At 42.4% G+C, this 17,480-nt stretch overlaps 2 protein-coding genes across 3 annotated transcripts in view; one reads left to right on the forward strand and one right to left on the reverse strand.

Annotated features, from left to right (window-relative positions):
* ESYT3 (extended synaptotagmin 3) overlaps positions 1 to 10,567 on the forward strand; it is a 35,740-nt gene extending 25,173 nt beyond the window's left edge. For both annotated transcript variants that reach the window (XM_068195293.1, XM_068195291.1), the window contains exons 13-23: positions 673 to 735; positions 835 to 903; positions 2,119 to 2,184; positions 3,480 to 3,566; positions 4,410 to 4,559; positions 5,078 to 5,511; positions 6,584 to 6,673; positions 7,185 to 7,316; positions 8,775 to 8,880; positions 9,437 to 9,486; positions 10,382 to 10,567. In XM_068195293.1, coding sequence (XP_068051394.1) covers positions 673 to 735; positions 835 to 903; positions 2,119 to 2,184; positions 3,480 to 3,566; positions 4,410 to 4,559; positions 5,078 to 5,511; positions 6,584 to 6,673; positions 7,185 to 7,316; positions 8,775 to 8,880; positions 9,437 to 9,486; positions 10,382 to 10,418 — 1,284 coding nt within the window. In that variant the 3' untranslated portion in view covers positions 10,419 to 10,567. The remainder of the gene's footprint in view (positions 1 to 672; positions 736 to 834; positions 904 to 2,118; positions 2,185 to 3,479; positions 3,567 to 4,409; positions 4,560 to 5,077; positions 5,512 to 6,583; positions 6,674 to 7,184; positions 7,317 to 8,774; positions 8,881 to 9,436; positions 9,487 to 10,381) is intronic.
* Positions 10,568 to 10,937: 370 nt separating this feature from the next.
* On the reverse strand, positions 10,938 to 17,227 carry LOC137477566 (centrosomal protein of 70 kDa-like). The gene is made up of 8 exons (XM_068196790.1): positions 17,191 to 17,227; positions 16,666 to 16,805; positions 15,863 to 16,033; positions 15,296 to 15,442; positions 14,619 to 14,787; positions 13,280 to 13,394; positions 12,247 to 12,326; positions 10,938 to 11,878 (listed from the first exon to the last, which is right to left on the reverse strand). The coding sequence occupies exons 1-8, from the start codon at positions 17,225 to 17,227 to the stop codon at positions 11,811 to 11,813; spliced, it is 927 nt and encodes a 308-aa protein (XP_068052891.1). The 3' UTR covers positions 10,938 to 11,810.
* Positions 17,228 to 17,480: the final 253 nt, after the last annotated feature.

Here is a 17,480-nt window from a genome sequence, read left to right on the forward strand (position 1 = left end):
AGGAGCAACTCAAATCTGGCAGCTCTTTTTGCTTGAATTAGCAAACCTTTGTTTGACTCACTGCAAAGTAGCTTCTCAGGGGTTCTTTTCTTTCACAATCTTTTTCCTCCCTCTTCATATAGGATTTGTGTAGGACCCTGGACCCCTGAAATTATCTGTACTAGTCATAGGCAAATAGCCAGCCCTGGTGCTCAGTAGGGCTGTGTTTCCAAATAGCGTGTAGTTTGTCCAGCAGAATTGCTTGGATAAAGCCCATCTCCCAAAGAGGCTGTTTCTTCATAACCGAGCAAAACCATTTGAATTCCACTGAAGAGAATAAAATTGTTCCCAGGCTTTCTTCTGCTGACACTGGATTAATGTTGATGTATGTGGTTCAACATGTTTTTAGGTGTCTTGCTGCACTGGGGAATCCAACCAGGTCTGCACTGAGAGATTGACAAACATTAAAGGCAGGGAATTGAAAAGAGTTACAAATCTTCTTACTGGTCTGCTTTGAACTGTCATGCTGTGTTGACTTGGGCTCCTCTAAATTGCAAGTTTTAAGAGAAAGACAGAGAGTTGCTTAACCTTCAGAAGCTGCCCTTGGAATTTTGCTATGCTTTGCATTGTCCTTGGTGGGTGATCATGACTACTTTGTGTTTTGTTTTGTTTTATCTTTCCCTGCCTTTACAGGATAAGAAGGGTCTGTCTACAGCAATTCTGATTGTCTACTTGGACAGCGCCTTCAACCTTCCTGTGAGTACAAACCCATGCAGCAGCCTTCACTCCTAACCTCCTTTTTTTTTTTAAAAAAACAGCAAATTAATTGTTTCAAATACTCTTTCACCAATTCAGAAAAACCACTTTGAGTATTCAAATGGTGAATGTGGAACAAAGAAGATCAAAAATAACAAGTACCTCAAGGTAAAATTTATATTCTTCTCCTACACTTCCAAAACAAGGTTCTGGATTATGTGGTATCATAGGAACTGAAACTGGTGGTGGTTAAAAAGAAATAATCTCTCCACTGTCAGAATCTAAGTGAGCAGGGGTTCAAAATAGTGATTGAAAGCCCACCCCAGTGAAAGTCTAGGAGGCCAAAGTGGGAATGCAACATGGAAATGTTTGACTGTGTGTGTGTTTGTCTTTCTTTCTTACACAAAAGAGAGCCTCCAGACATCAGACTAAGTCATAATATCCTTGCTGCTATTTCTTCCCTTGCTGAGCTGTTCCAGCTTGACATTGAGCAGGGAGGAATTTGTTGTACCTTTCCTGTCCACTGGAGACCTGACCACCAGGTTCCTCTCCCCTTGGCTTTAGAGGGATTCAGAGGCCTCTCTGTCATTCATACCTTCTCTCTCATAGCTCCTGTTTACTTGTCCCCCCAAATACTGCATTTTGCTACTGTGATATAAATGGCAGGTATAGGGAAGAATGTCCTTCTCCCTTTTTTCTTGAACTGGCTACTCACAAGTACAGCTCTGAGCTATGGAGAGAGCTTCCCATTCTCTCCAAGTAGCTCCTCTCTTAAATAGCATCTTTACAATTTGGATGAGTTACCAGCACTGTGATACACATCACAGTCAATAATCCTTAATACTGGACCTCACTGTGTGCACTTTGTATGTAGTGTTGTGCCAAGACCAGATTCTCAGCCTTAACTTCTATAGCATTAGTGCAAAGAGGTGCAAGAGGTTCAGTATTGTTGCTTCCAGACAGGAATTGTTATTTGATGCCAAGGACTCACTTCCAGCTGCTTTGCAGCAAGTCCTGAGCCTTGGAAACCAATTCTAAGAGTCCTGGTTCAATCAGGAAAGATCAAGATTTCCTACTGAGCCTTCAGCTCTCCTCTCTTCCTCCCAGCTTCTGACAAATTTTTAACTGGTCACCTGTTGAAACCTAAATCCATAAAATTTTGGCTTAAATGTTTAGTCTTGATGGTGGAGGTTAAGACTGTACTGTGTTATTGCTGGAGGCTTTCCTGGTGCTACACTCCTCAGAGGTCCCACATCCAGAAAATACTGTCAGCTTTCCAGGAACTTACTTCAAGTAAGAGTGGTTTGATATTGCTTCCTGAAAACTATAAATTTCTTAATGTTTTTTCCTGCTTTCTTCTTTCTTCCTTGTGTTAAATGACAGAAGATGGAACGAGAACCTTCCTCCTTTGTCCTGCTTACAGTTGGGAACAGGACTCAGAAGAGTAAGGTGAGGCTGTTTAATTCTTCTGCTTTCATTAGATACTTTCCATCTTATGGGTGACTGCCCCAAGCATCCCCTAGGAAGGAAAGGACTTCTTGCGAAGCTGATGTGAAGAGCTGTACTTGTAGTGATAGCTGCAGAGCCTGGGAGTAGAACCACGGTGTCACCGAGTTGTGGTGGTGGAGGGTGTCTGCTGTACACATGTAGTTCCATGCCTGTGTCCAAGAGTTCATGTTGGCCCAAGCACTCTAGTTCTATAAATCTCCAATCCAGCTCATGGTTTCTCAGAGCAGGGTGCCTCTTGCATCAAGCTGGCTTTTATTCCTTCCTCGGAGTCTTTCCTGGCTCCTGTGTATCACAGTTTTACTGTTTCATTTTTAAACCCAGACAAGATGGATCTGCATCTCCTCCTCTTCACTTCCAGTTCCTTTTTCATTATTTAAAAATTACTTTTGCCTCATAAGTATGACCAACAGCTGAGCTCTGCCCTCCCAGTAGCTGCCATATTCACTATCCTGCAGCTGGATGTGGTTGAGCCCTTTGTTCTTTTGGACTCCCAGCAAGTAGGAATGAATCCTGATGGCTACACACGAGCATACAGGACTGGCACCTATTTTGCTTTGTTCCTTCCACCTGCTCCACCCAGAAATTGGGTTCTACTTGCATTTTTACCTTTTGTGAGTTTCCCTTTCCCTACCACATCACCTGCCTCTCCTAAGCTAGGTCAGGCTTCCAGGCTTTCCCTGCCCCTTTCCACTTGCTGTCAGCACTCTTGGCCTGGCAGGGACAGTTTACAGAGCAGCCACAGTCCCCGTGGGTGCTTTCCATGCTCTTTCCTCTTTGAAGTGGATGGTGCTGAAGCTGTGCCCTCCTACTCTTCCCACAGTTCTGCACCCCTGAAACTGCCCCTCCAGCTTTCCTGCCCTTGCCTGTCAGCTCACTGCAGCCTTGGGAGCTGGCTCAGAGTGCTGCGGGCTGGAAGCAGTGCTCTGGCTCTCCCTGGGTGGGAGGGAGGGAGGGAGCAGTGCCTCGCTGCAGGTGAGGCAGGCTGCTGGTCCAGGCAGCGCTGGTGGGGCCAACTGCAGCTCACCAGACTTGTTCTTTGGCATTTCCACGCCCCAAAGAACTTGTTCTGGTTTTGCCAGAGACTTCACTTCCATATGCTTCTGACCTGGAATTTCCACTCTCTCTATACAGCTGGGGTGTAGCATCACTGAGGGGTCACCATGGCCCTCTCTGGCGATCAATGTCATGGATTCTTTGCTTCTCAGAGACTAAGCTAATGCATGTTCTTGTTGCAGACCTGCAATTTCAGCAAAGATCCCACGTGGGGCCAGGCTTTCACCTTCTTTGTCCACAGTGCTCATTCCCAGTCACTCCACATTGAGGTGAGAGAAAAGCCTTTCCTTTTGAAGAGCAACTGCACATCTGTAGGAAGAAACCTCTTCTATGGAGCTCAGTGCTGGTTATTTCTGTGTGGGATTGCACATACTGGGTTCCTCCTACTAAAAGGTGGAATATGTTGCACAGACAATTCTGTATTAGGTGGTGGTGATATCTCCCTTTTTTGGTATCTACCTTTGTTCTAGCATCATGTAATGTGCAGTATCTTAGTTCAAAATGTGGGATGTTCCTGGCTGCAAAGTGCAAAGGACATTTCATACAGGTCTGTGTGTAGTAATGACATCGATATTTTGCTGTCAGAAATTGCAGCCTTCATGATTCTCAACCTGAGCCCTACCTCTTCACCTCTGTGTTCTGGCTCATTAAGCAACCCTGTCTCTCATTAGCAGCATTGCAGCCACAGCCAGTTCTGTGGCTGGTCACTTCAATACAGAAGGGAAGTGAACTTGGAAGGTGTATTGAGGTTAAATAGGCTAAACAAACTGTTACCTAAAATACATGTAAAGATTTAGACCAGCTGCCGTCTCAGCTGCTTAGGACGTTGTCCCCAAACTGAGCAAAGAAAATCAAGTAAATCTCAGGGCATGATTTTTCTGCTAAAGCAATTCTTTCTCTGCATAGTTAGAGATGGGGTTTTTACTCCAAATGCACTAACTTGTTACACTCCAGAAATAATGGCATTACTCCTTTGGATGTAATCATACTGAAGCAAATAAGCTAATTTTGGTTTCTGTCTGAAATACCTTCTTGCTTTGCTTTTGCATTCCCAGTGGTGCAGTTCCCAGTTTGCCAGCTAATAAAAACTTCTCTTTTCTTCTGTCCCCCAGATAAAAGACAAGGAGCGGGATAGTGCCCTGGGAACTTCAGTGGTATGTCTCTCCCACTTACTTAAGGACCCAAACATGACTCTGGATCAGAGATTCCAGCTGGACCATTCCAGTTCAGACAGCTTCATTAAGATGAAACTTGTATTGCGGGTGAGTTGTTCTTTCCCATATTCACTCGGTTTCCCCTGCAGAAGCATCCATTTGTAGCCAGGCAAAAGAGATGAAAGGTGGGCATGAAGAAAGGCGGCTTTGCTTCACAGTTGAGTAGAAAGTAGAAGTGTGACAAGGTATTTAAGTGAAATTAGGAGTGTATGGTGGATTTGAGAGGTATCCCTGAGGTTTCATAAAACTTAGTGCAGTGCCATGGCTGAAAATTTTCTCATGACAATAAAGAGTTGGTCTGAGAGAATCTAAGCTGGCGGAAATCAGCACTGATGCTTAGGAGTTGTTTCCTCACCATGCTCTGGATCAGTGTTTATACACTGCTCAGTACAAACAGTAGGATAAGAGGAGAGAACACCACAGTGAATCCCAGGGGCCCCTTTCATCTCTAATGGCAGAGTCCTGCTGTTACAGTTTTGTGGTGAAATTACCTTCTGGGTGGCAATGCTGGCATTCACCCCAGTGCTGTGGGAGCAGCACTCACTGTCTTCCCTTGTGATTTTTAGGCACTGAATGTTGAAGAACCTGATCCACAAAGAGTCAAGGCGGGTGTCAATGCCTCAAAGCTAGGTCCCGTGCGTGTCACTGAGAAGGCTGGAAACCAGCAGAAGTTTTCCTCTCCACAAGTCTCAAAAGTACCTCCCATGAGCAAAGACTCTGCAGTGCTTGACTCTCTGCCAAAAAAGGACAGTGGAGAAGACCTGGACACTAAAGACAGTTCAGGAGCCCCTGTACCAAGTGAAACTGTGTCTGGCCTTGATGAAGCAGAGGGCAAGCAAAATCCAGAGCATGGCCCATCATCAGCATTGCCCAGCGGAGCAGCAGCCATGCCCACACTGCCTGTCCTGCAGGAAATGAGGGTGGCACCCAGTGTCACTTCACTGGGGTCCCTGCCTTCTTCCTGCTTTGAATTAAGTAGCAGCAACCTGGACATTCATAAGTAGGTGTTCTTCCAGCTGAATTGTTCTTCTCTTGGGAAAGTTTAGGTGTTACTGTTGCATAGAGGTGAATTCAAGGCTGCTAAATAATTTGGAGTGTTGGGTCTCAAGTCACTTTAAAAAGAATTGACCTAGGTATTCCAGTCAACAGCAAAGTAACTTTCAGGGCACTGTCAGAGCAGGTATAAAGGGAAAGTATTCACTCTGTGGCTCTCCTAAGAGTGCTGCATATGTTGGCTCTATATTGTTGAAGAGCTTCTCAACACTCATTTAGCAACAGGATATTCAAAGTCTGAACATCCCACTTCTGTTATTACAGAAGGTTATTACCTAAACTCTTGATAGGCACTTCTGGCTGCTTGAAGTTCTGAATGTGTTTATCCAACACATTTTAAGACTGATAATGCTGTGAACAAAGTTTTTGTGTGTAGGTGTTCTTGTGTGTGTGTGTCCTTCCCACAGTGCTCAGTGTGAGGCTGCTCTGTCAGGCAGGATGGAGATAAGGATCTGTCCCTCCTGGGGCACAGAATGGAGCTTGTGGAATCCTTCATCAACAGAAGTTACAAAGATCCACCTCACTTACAAGATCATCAGAGTAGTTATTAACCTGAACATAAAACTCAACTCCAGTGCAACTTGGTGAATTGGTGACTGGTAAATTTTCTAGCTCTGAATAGGGCTTAATTTATAAATTATTTATAAACCATTTTTAAGCAATGTTTTGGATTTTGAGCTACTTTAATAACATGCAGAATGGAATATAAAAAAGGTCCCATTTTGCATATACAGACATTCCTGAGGGAATATGTGACACACTAACTTGTACTTTGCTGCTCCATCTACAGAGGGCCACATAGGGGCTTTTTTGGCAGTTTGTGTTGTGGGACTGAAATTGGGTACCTGCAGAGAAGGCAGGGACGAGGCTTCTGTGGAACCTCTGTGATCCAGCTGCTTCCTACACAGCAAACCTTAGGATGCCAGGGAGAAGGATGGTGCCCTGAAAGCTGGTTTTAGTCTGCTTGTGGGCTGCTCAGTGGCTGTATTTAAAAGCCCTGGCTGTGCAATGTCTTGCAGCGGGACTGAGATGCCTCTGGGGGAGATCCAGCTGACCGTGCGTTACGCTTCCATCCGGCAGAGCCTCGTCGTGCTGGTCAACGGCTGCAGGTAATGCTTGTGATGGCTCTCTGAGCTCTGTCAGTCATCCAGCAAAGCTGGAGCAGAGCCACGTGCAGCGGGAGATGCCTTAGCACTGGCTGGCTTCCAGCTGTGCAGCCTCTCTGTGCCCAGCTCTGGTCAGTGCCAGCAGCAGGCCAGGGAGAGAACGCAGCAAATTGTGCTCACTGCAGTAGAGATGCTTCAACTGTCATCCACCCAAAATTTCCTCTGGACAGCACTGACAACTGGTGTGTGTCTTGGAGTGTTGGGATAGGCATCATGACAAGGATTGATACCTATGACTGAATATGTAATTGTTAATTTAGGAACCCCAGTAAGTGGCCACACCCTCAGGAGTAAAGATTTTATCTAAACAATCCTAAAGTTTTATTTACTTATGTTCCAACTCCTGGGATGAATGTTTTTGGCCTGTGAAGGGTTGGTCTGATACCAAGAGAGACAAGGTATTAAAACACACGGTGAGAGAACCTGCCTCGCTTGTCTGTTCTTCTTTTAACAGAAACTTGGTACCCTCTTCCAATCGTGGAGTCGATCCATATGTTCGTATATACCTGCTTCCAGACAGAAGATGGACAAGCAGGAAGAAGACTTCTGTTAAGAAAAAAACTCTGAACCCCCAATACGATGAGAAGTAAGAAAATGTCAAGTATGATTATGGTTGGAATAGTTACGATCTCTGTGTAATAACAGGGCTTCCTAAGGTGTGCTGCTGTAGCTCCTAAGGACTCTCTTGTGAACATTTCCAGCTTTTCTGAAACAAATGGCACTTGGACTATGATTTACAAGTATTTGGGGCTGGCCTTGCTCTGCCTGTGGTGTTGCAAGTCCACCAGAAGAAGGGTACACCTTCTTCCCTGCCCCTTCTCTACCCCCAGGCTGCATTTGCTTCTCTGCAAACTGACATTCTCCCACTGTGTTTAACTCCCTGTCACGGCAGAGGCAATCTGCCTGTTCAGGTACCTCCCAGAGCCTACTGCTCTGTTCACACTGCTTTGCCTGATGCTTTTTCTGACATCTTTCCAAAGGGCCAAGGCAGAAGTACAGAGCCTTTTGAGACTGGACCACCCTTAGGGCTCACAGGTGGACGTTGTCATCAAGGCCTGGTGGGAGCAGGGTAAAATGCTCCCACCTCTTTGCTGGCAGTGTCACAGCTCTGCCACTGAAATGGAATGTGTTTTTCATAAATCCAAACACAGTAACACTTAGAAGTAGAGTTCTTTTGAGAGGTGGTTTTAATCCCATAATTAGAGGAAGGTACACATGGATATATGAGAATGTTGGTTGATCCTTGGTGGCTTATATTTTTCCTGTGTTATATCCTTTCTCTGTAAGTCAGAAATGGAGAAAAGATTTTAAAATATTCCTTCTTAACACTCAAAACACCAAAGCTGAGGATTCTGCTTATGTCTGTTCTTAAGTAACTGCACTGATTTAGTGCCATCCCAGCAATTGGGAAGAGCATCTCCTTTTCCTCATCCTCAGTACTGACATATCCTGTACATCCTCAATTAAAGATAATGCTTAGCTCCAAAACATGTTACCCATTTCACAGCTCTGACTGGAGGAAAAACTATTCAGGTGGGCAGAACTGCAGTGATTTAGCATGGACAAAACTCACTTGACATTAGCCATGTGTGCCAGAGGCTTGAGTCAGAGCCATTAAGAATTTAATTGCCATAGGTTTCAGCCTTTGTCTGTTCTTGGTGTGGTGCAAGGCTGCTCTGTGAACTTGGGGGTTTGGCTCATGACTATTTCCTCTTGAGTAATGAACATTGCATGGAAAACATGCTGATCTTCCATGGAGGGGGGAAAATGATGTTAAATGGCATTTCATCATGGATGCATGTTTTCCTCCTTCCCCCTGGCACGGTGGACAGTCTGAACACAGTGTTGTCATCTTTCATGAGGCCTGGAAAAGGTTTCCTGCATCGTGGATAAAACCTCACTCTAAAATTGCCTTTTCTGTGTGTTCCTTCCCTGTTAAAGTCCTGGCCATTGATGCTGTACTCTGTCACTCTATTCTGCCCACTGGTGCTCACAGGATTTTAGTTTTTGCCTTAAGTCTCTTCTTTTTAAACTTTATTTCAAGGTTTGAATTTTTTGAGTCTTTGGAAAATGTCAAGAAAAGGACACTGGACATTGCAGTGAAAAACAGCAGGCCATTCATTTCACAGGAGAGGAAGGAACTGGGGAAAGTAAGTTTAAAGAATCTCCACTACAGATATAACAGAGCTGAACACTCCAGGCTATTCCTGAAATCCTGAAACGTGGCTCCAGTAATTGATTCTCAGTAATAGGACTGGCAATCTGGAAACGATTTTTTCCTGCCAGATTTTCGTCTCAAATGAGGCTGTATCCATGTGGGAGCTGCGTGGTCTCATTTCAGAAGGGTGCTCCTGAAGTAAGCCCTGGTTCCTGGGCCCTGGTGCTGCCCATGGTGGGAATGGCTCCAAGAGCACAAACACCGAGCTGAGAAAGGCATTGGGACTAAATCCCACAATTTGCCAACACTGCTTTGAGCTTTCTGTGAACAACTTTGATTCTGTGAAAAGTAAACTGCAATTGCTTCTTCAGTGACAGATAAATTTCCAAGTAGTGCTACACTCTGGGAATGTGGGAAGCTCCATTTTGCCTCAAGCCTGAGCTGCAACCCACAGCTGGAAAGTGGGTCTGACTTGGGAGGGGTGGTAGCTTAGCTAATCAATTTATATGCTGAATAACCTACAAACAAATAAAATTTGCTTTTTAAAGGTGCGCATTGACTTGTCCCGGGAGGATTTAGTAAAAGGTTTTGCCCAATGGTAAGTACTCATCTCCATACTTCCAAACCCTGCCCATTGCTGTGCTGGGAGCTTGCATGACTGCTGTGGGAGTGAGTGCTGGTAACTGGGCTGTGTTTGGGTGAGCAAGAAGAATATTTGACCTGCAAAGGCAGGACTAACTTGAGATAATCTGGTACTTCTATCTAAATTGTGTGTTAATCCATTGGCTGTGCAGTGCCTGCCCTGTGAGACAGCTTTAATGAGATGCCTGTGTCAATTATAGTCCTCAGCATATTTTCAGTTGCCATAAAAGCCACAGGGGCACATAAGTAAAGTAATTTTGTTTATTAAAGTAACCTTGCAACAAATTTTAACTTGAATAAAGATCTTAACTAAATATTCTGATCAGCAATATATATGCATGATAAAACTTTAATTACAAAGCATTTATAGAAACTATTATAATAAGCCACTTACAGTTTTGCTTGTACATTCATTGTGGTTCTGAGGTTTCTATGTTCCTGGTCTGAGGCAGAACAGAGAACCAGGCTTGGGTGTTCTTTTCACTTCTGTGTCTTTAGTAAATCGCAGGAGTTCTTCCTTCTTTCTCCTTCAGTGGAGCCTGAGGAATGTAGTGTGGGTAGTCCAGGAGCTTGCCATCTGCACAGGCAGTGAGCCAATATTCCAACAGGAAAACCACATTTCCCTGGCCAGTTTGTGTGTGTGTCTCAGGGCAATTATGGGAAGAGGAAAAAAGGATGCACCCAAAGTTCCTGGTGAAGAGCTGAAGTTTGAGGCCATCTCTGGAACCTCCTTTGCTGTGCTGCCTGTGAAGCAGAAGCAATAAAGCAGCCCAAGTTTTCTCTACTGTGCCAGTTGAAACTGTTAAGAAAGTTTTCAACTACAGTAATTACTTATTGTGTCTGTCTTGCAGGTATGAGCTGACAAGGAGCAGACGCAAGAAAATCTGATTTCTTCTCATGTACATAAGTTACTAATTTTTCAAGTTCATATGGATGTACATATCTCTTGTAATTAACATGTTTTGCACAGTCGTTGCAAATTTGAAGCAGGCTCCAGCTCAGGACATGCAAATTTAATGATCCTATTCGGATCATTAGTTCTATTAGTTCCTATTCGGGGATTAGTTCTCACTGAAGTTAAACATATTTTCCCCCACATAGGGAATAATTTGTCCTTAAAGAATAAGTCCTTTATTTTTGCTATTTCTGGCAAATCCCCCTTCAAAGGACCTCTAAGTGTGAAACCTCTCTTAAAGAAGGGTTGTACCTGGGGAGATTTTAGACTGTCAACCAAGTGTCCTTGGCAGTCTGATGGCCCTAGGAGCTTGTTCATGTTGTTTTAACATGGAAGTGGTGTACTTTTAAAAGAATACATTTTGAAACAGTATTCTTCAGCTATTCTTCCCAGGGCTACAGAAACTTTTAAAAGAGAAAATCTTTAATAGCTACTTTTGTTTGAGAAACTAAGAAGTTGGTAGTCCACTGTTCAGAAGCACCTTAGCTGACTGTGGCTGCAGGTATGTAAATAATGAGCTTCCCAAAGCAGGGAGATGAACTTACCAAGATGTCATTAAGGTTTTAGTTTGTGACGCCTTAACTGGTTTTGGCCTTTGTTACAGAACATTTCAAAATCTTGTAAACCCAGATTCTGTCTGAGGAACGGCAAAGTTTTGTAAACTAAGCTTTAATAATACTGAGGCAAAATATTTTTGGAAGCTTGGTGTACTTGTTTCTGTACAATAAACTTCTAATTGTCTTGCATGAGAGACTTGATCTAATCCTTTCTAAAACTGACTTATGAAATACAACGATGGTAACTTCAAATCATTGCCTGAAGCAAATTTCAAGTAGTTTTGGCCTAGATTACATTAGTCCACTCCGCCTCAGTCCATAATCAGAGAGAATACTCACTGAGTAACAATGTGTTCCCATCCTGAACTGATCTGGAAATGTGAACAACATTTTAAAAGAGGCTCTCCAGAAAACCAAGATTGGGCATTTGTGTAAGTGAGATGGCTATGGCAGTAAGGGCATCTTTACCTCATACTTACTGTGTCAGCAGTATTAAAAATGGTTAGACTTTGCCTGGTGTTGTGCTAGGTTCCATTTCCTGGACTGATACAGGGTATATTGGTTTTCTCTCTGGGATTGAGTAGACCAGTTGACAGCAGTTAAAGTTTTTCTTAAATTGACTGAGAATTAAAAAAAAAAAATTAAAATGCAGCAACTTTTATTTATGTAAAAAAAATCTGGAATTGTTGTTTAGGAGGTAGCTGCAATGTCATGTGCACCAACAGGTACATTCACAGGTAAGAGAAATCTTCCTCAGGAAGAGCAGAGTCACCCATAACCAGCTCCCCATTTCAGGTTTTGCACTGCAGGTAAAATATCGTCCACGTTACTGATCTCTGCAACAGAATGGAAAGCAAGGGTTAGGCTTATGAACCTAGAATACCTTTGAGTTCAACCAAAATTCTACTTAAACAGATGGTGAATTAAATAAACTCCTCAGACGTTTTAATGCTTTCAGAAAATAATAAATTTGGCTTATAAGTAATATGCTTAAGTAAATGCAACCCCATGTTAAATGAAAATAAAGTGTTTTGGTCACTTCTTGAGGAGAGGTGAAAAGGAGAGTGAGGCAAAAGGCAGCACCTTCCCTCACATCCTTCTCCTGTTTTAGCACAGCAGGAATAAAGAAAACACTTGTAAACTGTTTAGAGTTATGTAAGGAAGTGTTGGCATGAAGATAATTACTGTTGCAAATATTACTCACCTAGAAGACACAGCAAATCTTGAATGAGAGCTTGAAAGGGAGGAAAGAAGCACTCATGTTCTTCAAGCTTATTGATGATACTGGAATGGAAAGTGAGACAATCGGGTAAGAGGTGCAAGGACATGGCAAATTCATCTCCTTGGCCGTTTTGTTGTTCTGTGCCATGACTTTGTGAAAATTCTGCTACCAGTATATAAAACCATGGACACCAATGTTCTGTTCTCCAGTTCTGAACCCTGCAGCCAACAAGGAAGCTGTCACGAGGATCTCTGATTTCACTACTAATGCTGTATACACATCCTTCCTTTCCCCCTCACATGGCTCCAGGTAGTCTGGGGCCTGGAACATCTGTCTGTGTATGCTAAATATACTGCCTGGGGGTGGCTGGTATAACTGCATTGGATGTAGAGCAAGAAATGCTTTATAAGCAACTGTTCTCCAGTTAAAACTGAGAAATGAGTGCAGAAAGGCTGAGGGAGCGAGTATTGTTAACTCAGCATGTGTCAGACTTGCTGCCTGCTCCCTTTTTAGTTTGTCTGTAAAGCACATGCTGAATGCAAGCCCTTAGGGTCTGCTACCACCTAGATGTGGCTGTCATCTGTTGAAAGTATAACTGGATTTGTCCAGTTTCTAAAGTATTTGTAGGCAGCTTGAGGCAAACCCTGCCTTGGCAACTAGAACACTTCAATATTACATCTGAGACTTGCATCACTTTTTCCTCCCCACCCAGGTGCAGGATTTGTCTCCTGATGAAACATGTATCCCATTAAGGCTTGTTTGATCACATTATCCATGCAAACCAGAGAGTGTTTTGGAACCTTCTGGCCTCAATTTTTTCCCTCTGTCAGCTTTATCTTTTTGACAGGATACAAGATTTGTTTCAAGCAGGACAGCAGTAACTAACAGCTGTGCTGTCACAGCTCACTGACTTTGTGACAAATGATGAAGTTTCTTTCAGCATCAGTTTTTGCCAGTTCTCAATTACTACATTTGATGTTTGCAGAATGGTCAGGAGTGGAACAGCCCCACATACCTGTGGATGTCTTGGGTGCCCAGAAGCTGCTGTACCTGCTCAGTCACGTTCTTATTAATGATGTCACACAGTTTCCCAACAGTATCCACTACCACAGTGGGTGGAGCTGAACTGTCTGTGGAAAAACAAACACCTCATGATTCTTTTAACAATAGTAACAGGGAAGTATTTTAGACACAGTTGAATTCTTGCAGGTGCATAGATTTTATTTAGTTTTCATAGATCTAGGCATATACATTCCATCATTCACAGAAAGCAGAAATAAACAAATGGTCAGAAATAAACAACTGTTAGCTATGAATGGGGATTCTCTCACTAATCCTTTAGTGGCTAAAAAAACTTTGGCAGAGCTGTGTGTTCACAGCAAAGAGGGTACTAAAGCGCACTTTTACAATGTCAGTGGAAATCAGCCAACTGAAATGATATATATAGAGAAGGGGTTATTCATTAGGTTCTAGGGACACAGCAGACACATTATAGAGGCTAAGCCAAAAAGGAAACTGCTTAACAAACACTTTGTTAACACCCAGAACTTGTTTTGATATTGAATTTGAACCTGTCTGTAGTGCTGTGAGTGAAGGTAGCAGCCTCCTTGTTCTTTTCTCCTTCAATTTCAGAAGAACTAGGCTTGGACAAGGCATCTTCTGAGCTGCAGTTCTTAGGGGGAGGTGAGGTTTCCTCACCTCCCATGCTGGCTGCAGGAAGGAACACTGCTCCCCTCCGTGAATGAGGCTCAGCAGCCCAGGGGCTCTGGGGCTGGACATCCTACAGCCCAGCCCAACCTTTTAACCCAGGAGCAGCAGCAGCTGCTGTTCTACAGAAGTTCCACCTGAAGGGAAATAACCAACTGTACCTCTGAGTACTGACAGTTTTTGACATTCAACAACTTGTTTTGGTTTTTAAGTTTAGCAGCATAAGATGGAACTTTCTGAGGACTGGACCCAATTACACTTGACTGAATTACTGAGTAGAAATCTACATCCGAGGCTGAGTTATTTTCTTCCTTAAACTTGTTACCTTTCAAGTGGAGAATGAACAACAATTATGAAGCCAGCTCACCAAACAAAAGCTTTGTGGAAAAGAAAATTCTATTTCCCCTGTTATTCTCTTCTTCTGCCTCCCTGTTACTCCTCAGCAATTGCTAAAGGCTTACAAATAATGGGGATCTGCTATTTGAACTGTAAATTGACAGGAATGTATTTTTATCTCCCAGTGAAGGAAACACCTAGTTAATTAATTTCTCAACAGCTCAACATTATTTTCTATGAGGAGGCCAGCTTTTCACCAGTCTCCTTTTTTTGAAATGGTGTGAACAAGCAGCAGGTGGTTAAGTCTTTACCTAGTTCCAGGAGCTCATGGAGGTTCCTCATGGCATTGGTCATTTCCCCCAGCTTTGTGTACACCTCATTCATCCGTGGATAAATGCCATTCAGAGAATTCACATCAAACAACTTCTGGAAGTGAGAGACTATGGCAGACAGGGTTTGCAAGGACTGTGTCTGGTTGTTCTGGAGCAAGCAAGAAGAACTCATCAATGGTACTGCTTAACAAGGCAAGGGTGCTTTTATGTGAAACATTCTTAAAACCAGTCTGAAGAAAAGGTATTATTTCCCTTATGAAATCTCAGCCTTTCAAATATTTTTAAATCTGAAGTCATAGTTTCAATAGTTTTCAGGTACAAACATACACCAAACTCAAAACACTCTTTTGAAAACTTCCTTCTCTGTTGCTGAGAGAAGCATTTATGTATTCTCAGCCCTGAGAGACAGAACAGGGTAATTCCTGAGACTACAGGGCAATGCAAATTCACTGCTGGTCAAGTGCCTTTGATTAAAGCAATCTTCCCCAAGGTGAATTTATCCATTATGTAAAACAGTCTTTGACTACTGAATGTCTTCAAACAGGTATTTCTTAAATGCTGTAAGGCTTCCAAATGCACCAATCTAATCACTGTGTGAAGAATGCATTTAAGAATTCCACAGTAACTTGTGATTACAAACCTCTGGTAAAAATTACCTTTTCCTTATGTTCTAATTCTTCCAAAATTGCATCTACTATCAACTGGAGGTCTTCAACTCGTATGGATTCTCTATTGTCCTGTGTATCTTTAGTGTTCCAAGGTAGCAATTCCAGAGACAGTTTTCTCAAGGACCTATGCAAATCCTTTTAAAAGAAAGGAGGAGACACAACTTATTTTAGAAACTGCTTAAATTGTTTTTATTATAGAAACAGGTGTTTTTCTGTTTCTCATATGCAGAAATCATTCCAGCACTGGAGAGGTTAAGGTTTTAATTTTCATTAATTTAAGGACAGTGTCTTGATGACATTCTTTGATTTGAAAAGAACAGAGTAAAATATATTATATTGGCTATGTATTACAGTTTCAGTGAAATAGGAAATATTGGTCACGAGAGTTTGGCTTTAAACAAAACTATTTCACTTGTATTTGTAAAATTTAACACCAGGTCAGGCAATAACAAAAGCTACACACAAAACCCCCCACAACTACAGGAGGGAGGGATGGAGGAGGGGAGAGCAGATGAAAGGAAGACCAAGAAACAGAGTACAACAACGTGTTATTACCTTTAGGGCTATGAGCTGATCTGCCCACATTTCTATAGTGAGTGGGAGGTGATCAAATCCACATCCCTGTCCATGCTCTTTAATGTAATTTTGCACTGGCCCTTTGCTGGGCCGGAATATTAACGGAGGAGCTCTTGGGCTTCGCAAAATAGAATCAATATGGGACAAAACCTTCAAGAACAAATAACAAATGTTATTGCTCAAATATGTATCATGTTTTGTAATAACATCCCTCTCTATCACAGTCATGATTCCCTAAAATTAAGTCATAAATAGCTCCAATATTACTATTGGAGCTATTGGAATTTTAAACATGCATTCAACGTGCAATAGACTCAAAGATTTCAACATGTACTAGCTAGAAGGAAAGTGAAAGTAATGCAAGTATATGCTTCCCTTTGAGGGACAGTTAACATTTATCCACTCGAGGCATTGTAAATTCCACAATTTACAGTTTGCTAAGTTTTACTGTATTTAGGCTTTTTAATTACAAGAAATATAAAATCCACTATCACCGAAGATCTTGAACAAATCCCCCATCCTGAACAGACTTCAGCTAAATCATATTTCCCAGCCCAGTGTCTGCTGCCTTGCTGTGTTTTCAGGTAGTTTACACTGAGACAGAACAAGAACCAGCCTACACTGACTGCCAAATCCAGAACATGACTCACCTTGCACAGAGGATTTGATAGGCATTCTTAACCTCAGACCAGCAGGCTCCAGTCGACACAGCTAAACAGAGCATGTGTAATATTTCATTGTAACACTGCTAGAAACATGCAGAACAGATACAATTTGGGTACCTGCAAGTATTGCTGGCAAGCTGCCTGCAGCTGATCCACTCTTGCCACTCTCCCAGAGTCTTTCTTTTCTTCTTGGTTTTCTGCGGTCCTGCTCCCTGAAAATCTGCACAAAAATACACACAGTGGGTCACACAAGCAGCCTCAGCAGGAGATTCATACCTTTTAACTTGATGAAGGAACCAGGTGTGTAGCACTTAAACATACAGTAAATATCCACGTTATGATGCTGGACGACAGAATTCCATCAGACCCAAGAAACACAGATTGACAACACAATACCTAATGCAAATATCATTAATTTATCTCAAGTCTTCAGGCTGAGGCTATGCCAGACTGCTTGCTGATTTAGAAGGGACACCACTAGTTTTTCTGTTGCCAGAGTTCTACTACGGCTGAAGACCTAAAATCCAGAATTTTACTCTAAAGGCTCAAATTCCAAGCTCAGTTGTTATCTGCTTCTGCTGGAACATCTTTCCTGGCTTTTATATAAAGCTCAGTACTGCTTTTCATCTAAATGATACCTACTGCACGAGAGAATAGACAATTTAAATATACACAACATGTCTATTTATTTTCAAGTTTAAGTGATGTATTTTCAGGCTATAAAATACTTAGCATTCACTATACACATGGACAAATGACTAAGTGAAATTACAGATAAAAACACTTTGTTAGTACTAGAACATTTTTATCTTCCATGTATTTTCTTAGCAATATTTCATAAAAAAACAGTCAATTTCTAAGAATAATATGGACGTCACTGCAGTAGCTGCAACATTTTGCTAACTCACACTTTCACATTTATAATCCATAAT

The sequence above is a fragment of the Anomalospiza imberbis genome, chromosome 7, assembly GCF_031753505.1.
Source record: "Anomalospiza imberbis isolate Cuckoo-Finch-1a 21T00152 chromosome 7, ASM3175350v1, whole genome shotgun sequence".
Lineage (NCBI taxonomy): Eukaryota > Metazoa > Chordata > Aves > Passeriformes > Viduidae > Anomalospiza > Anomalospiza imberbis.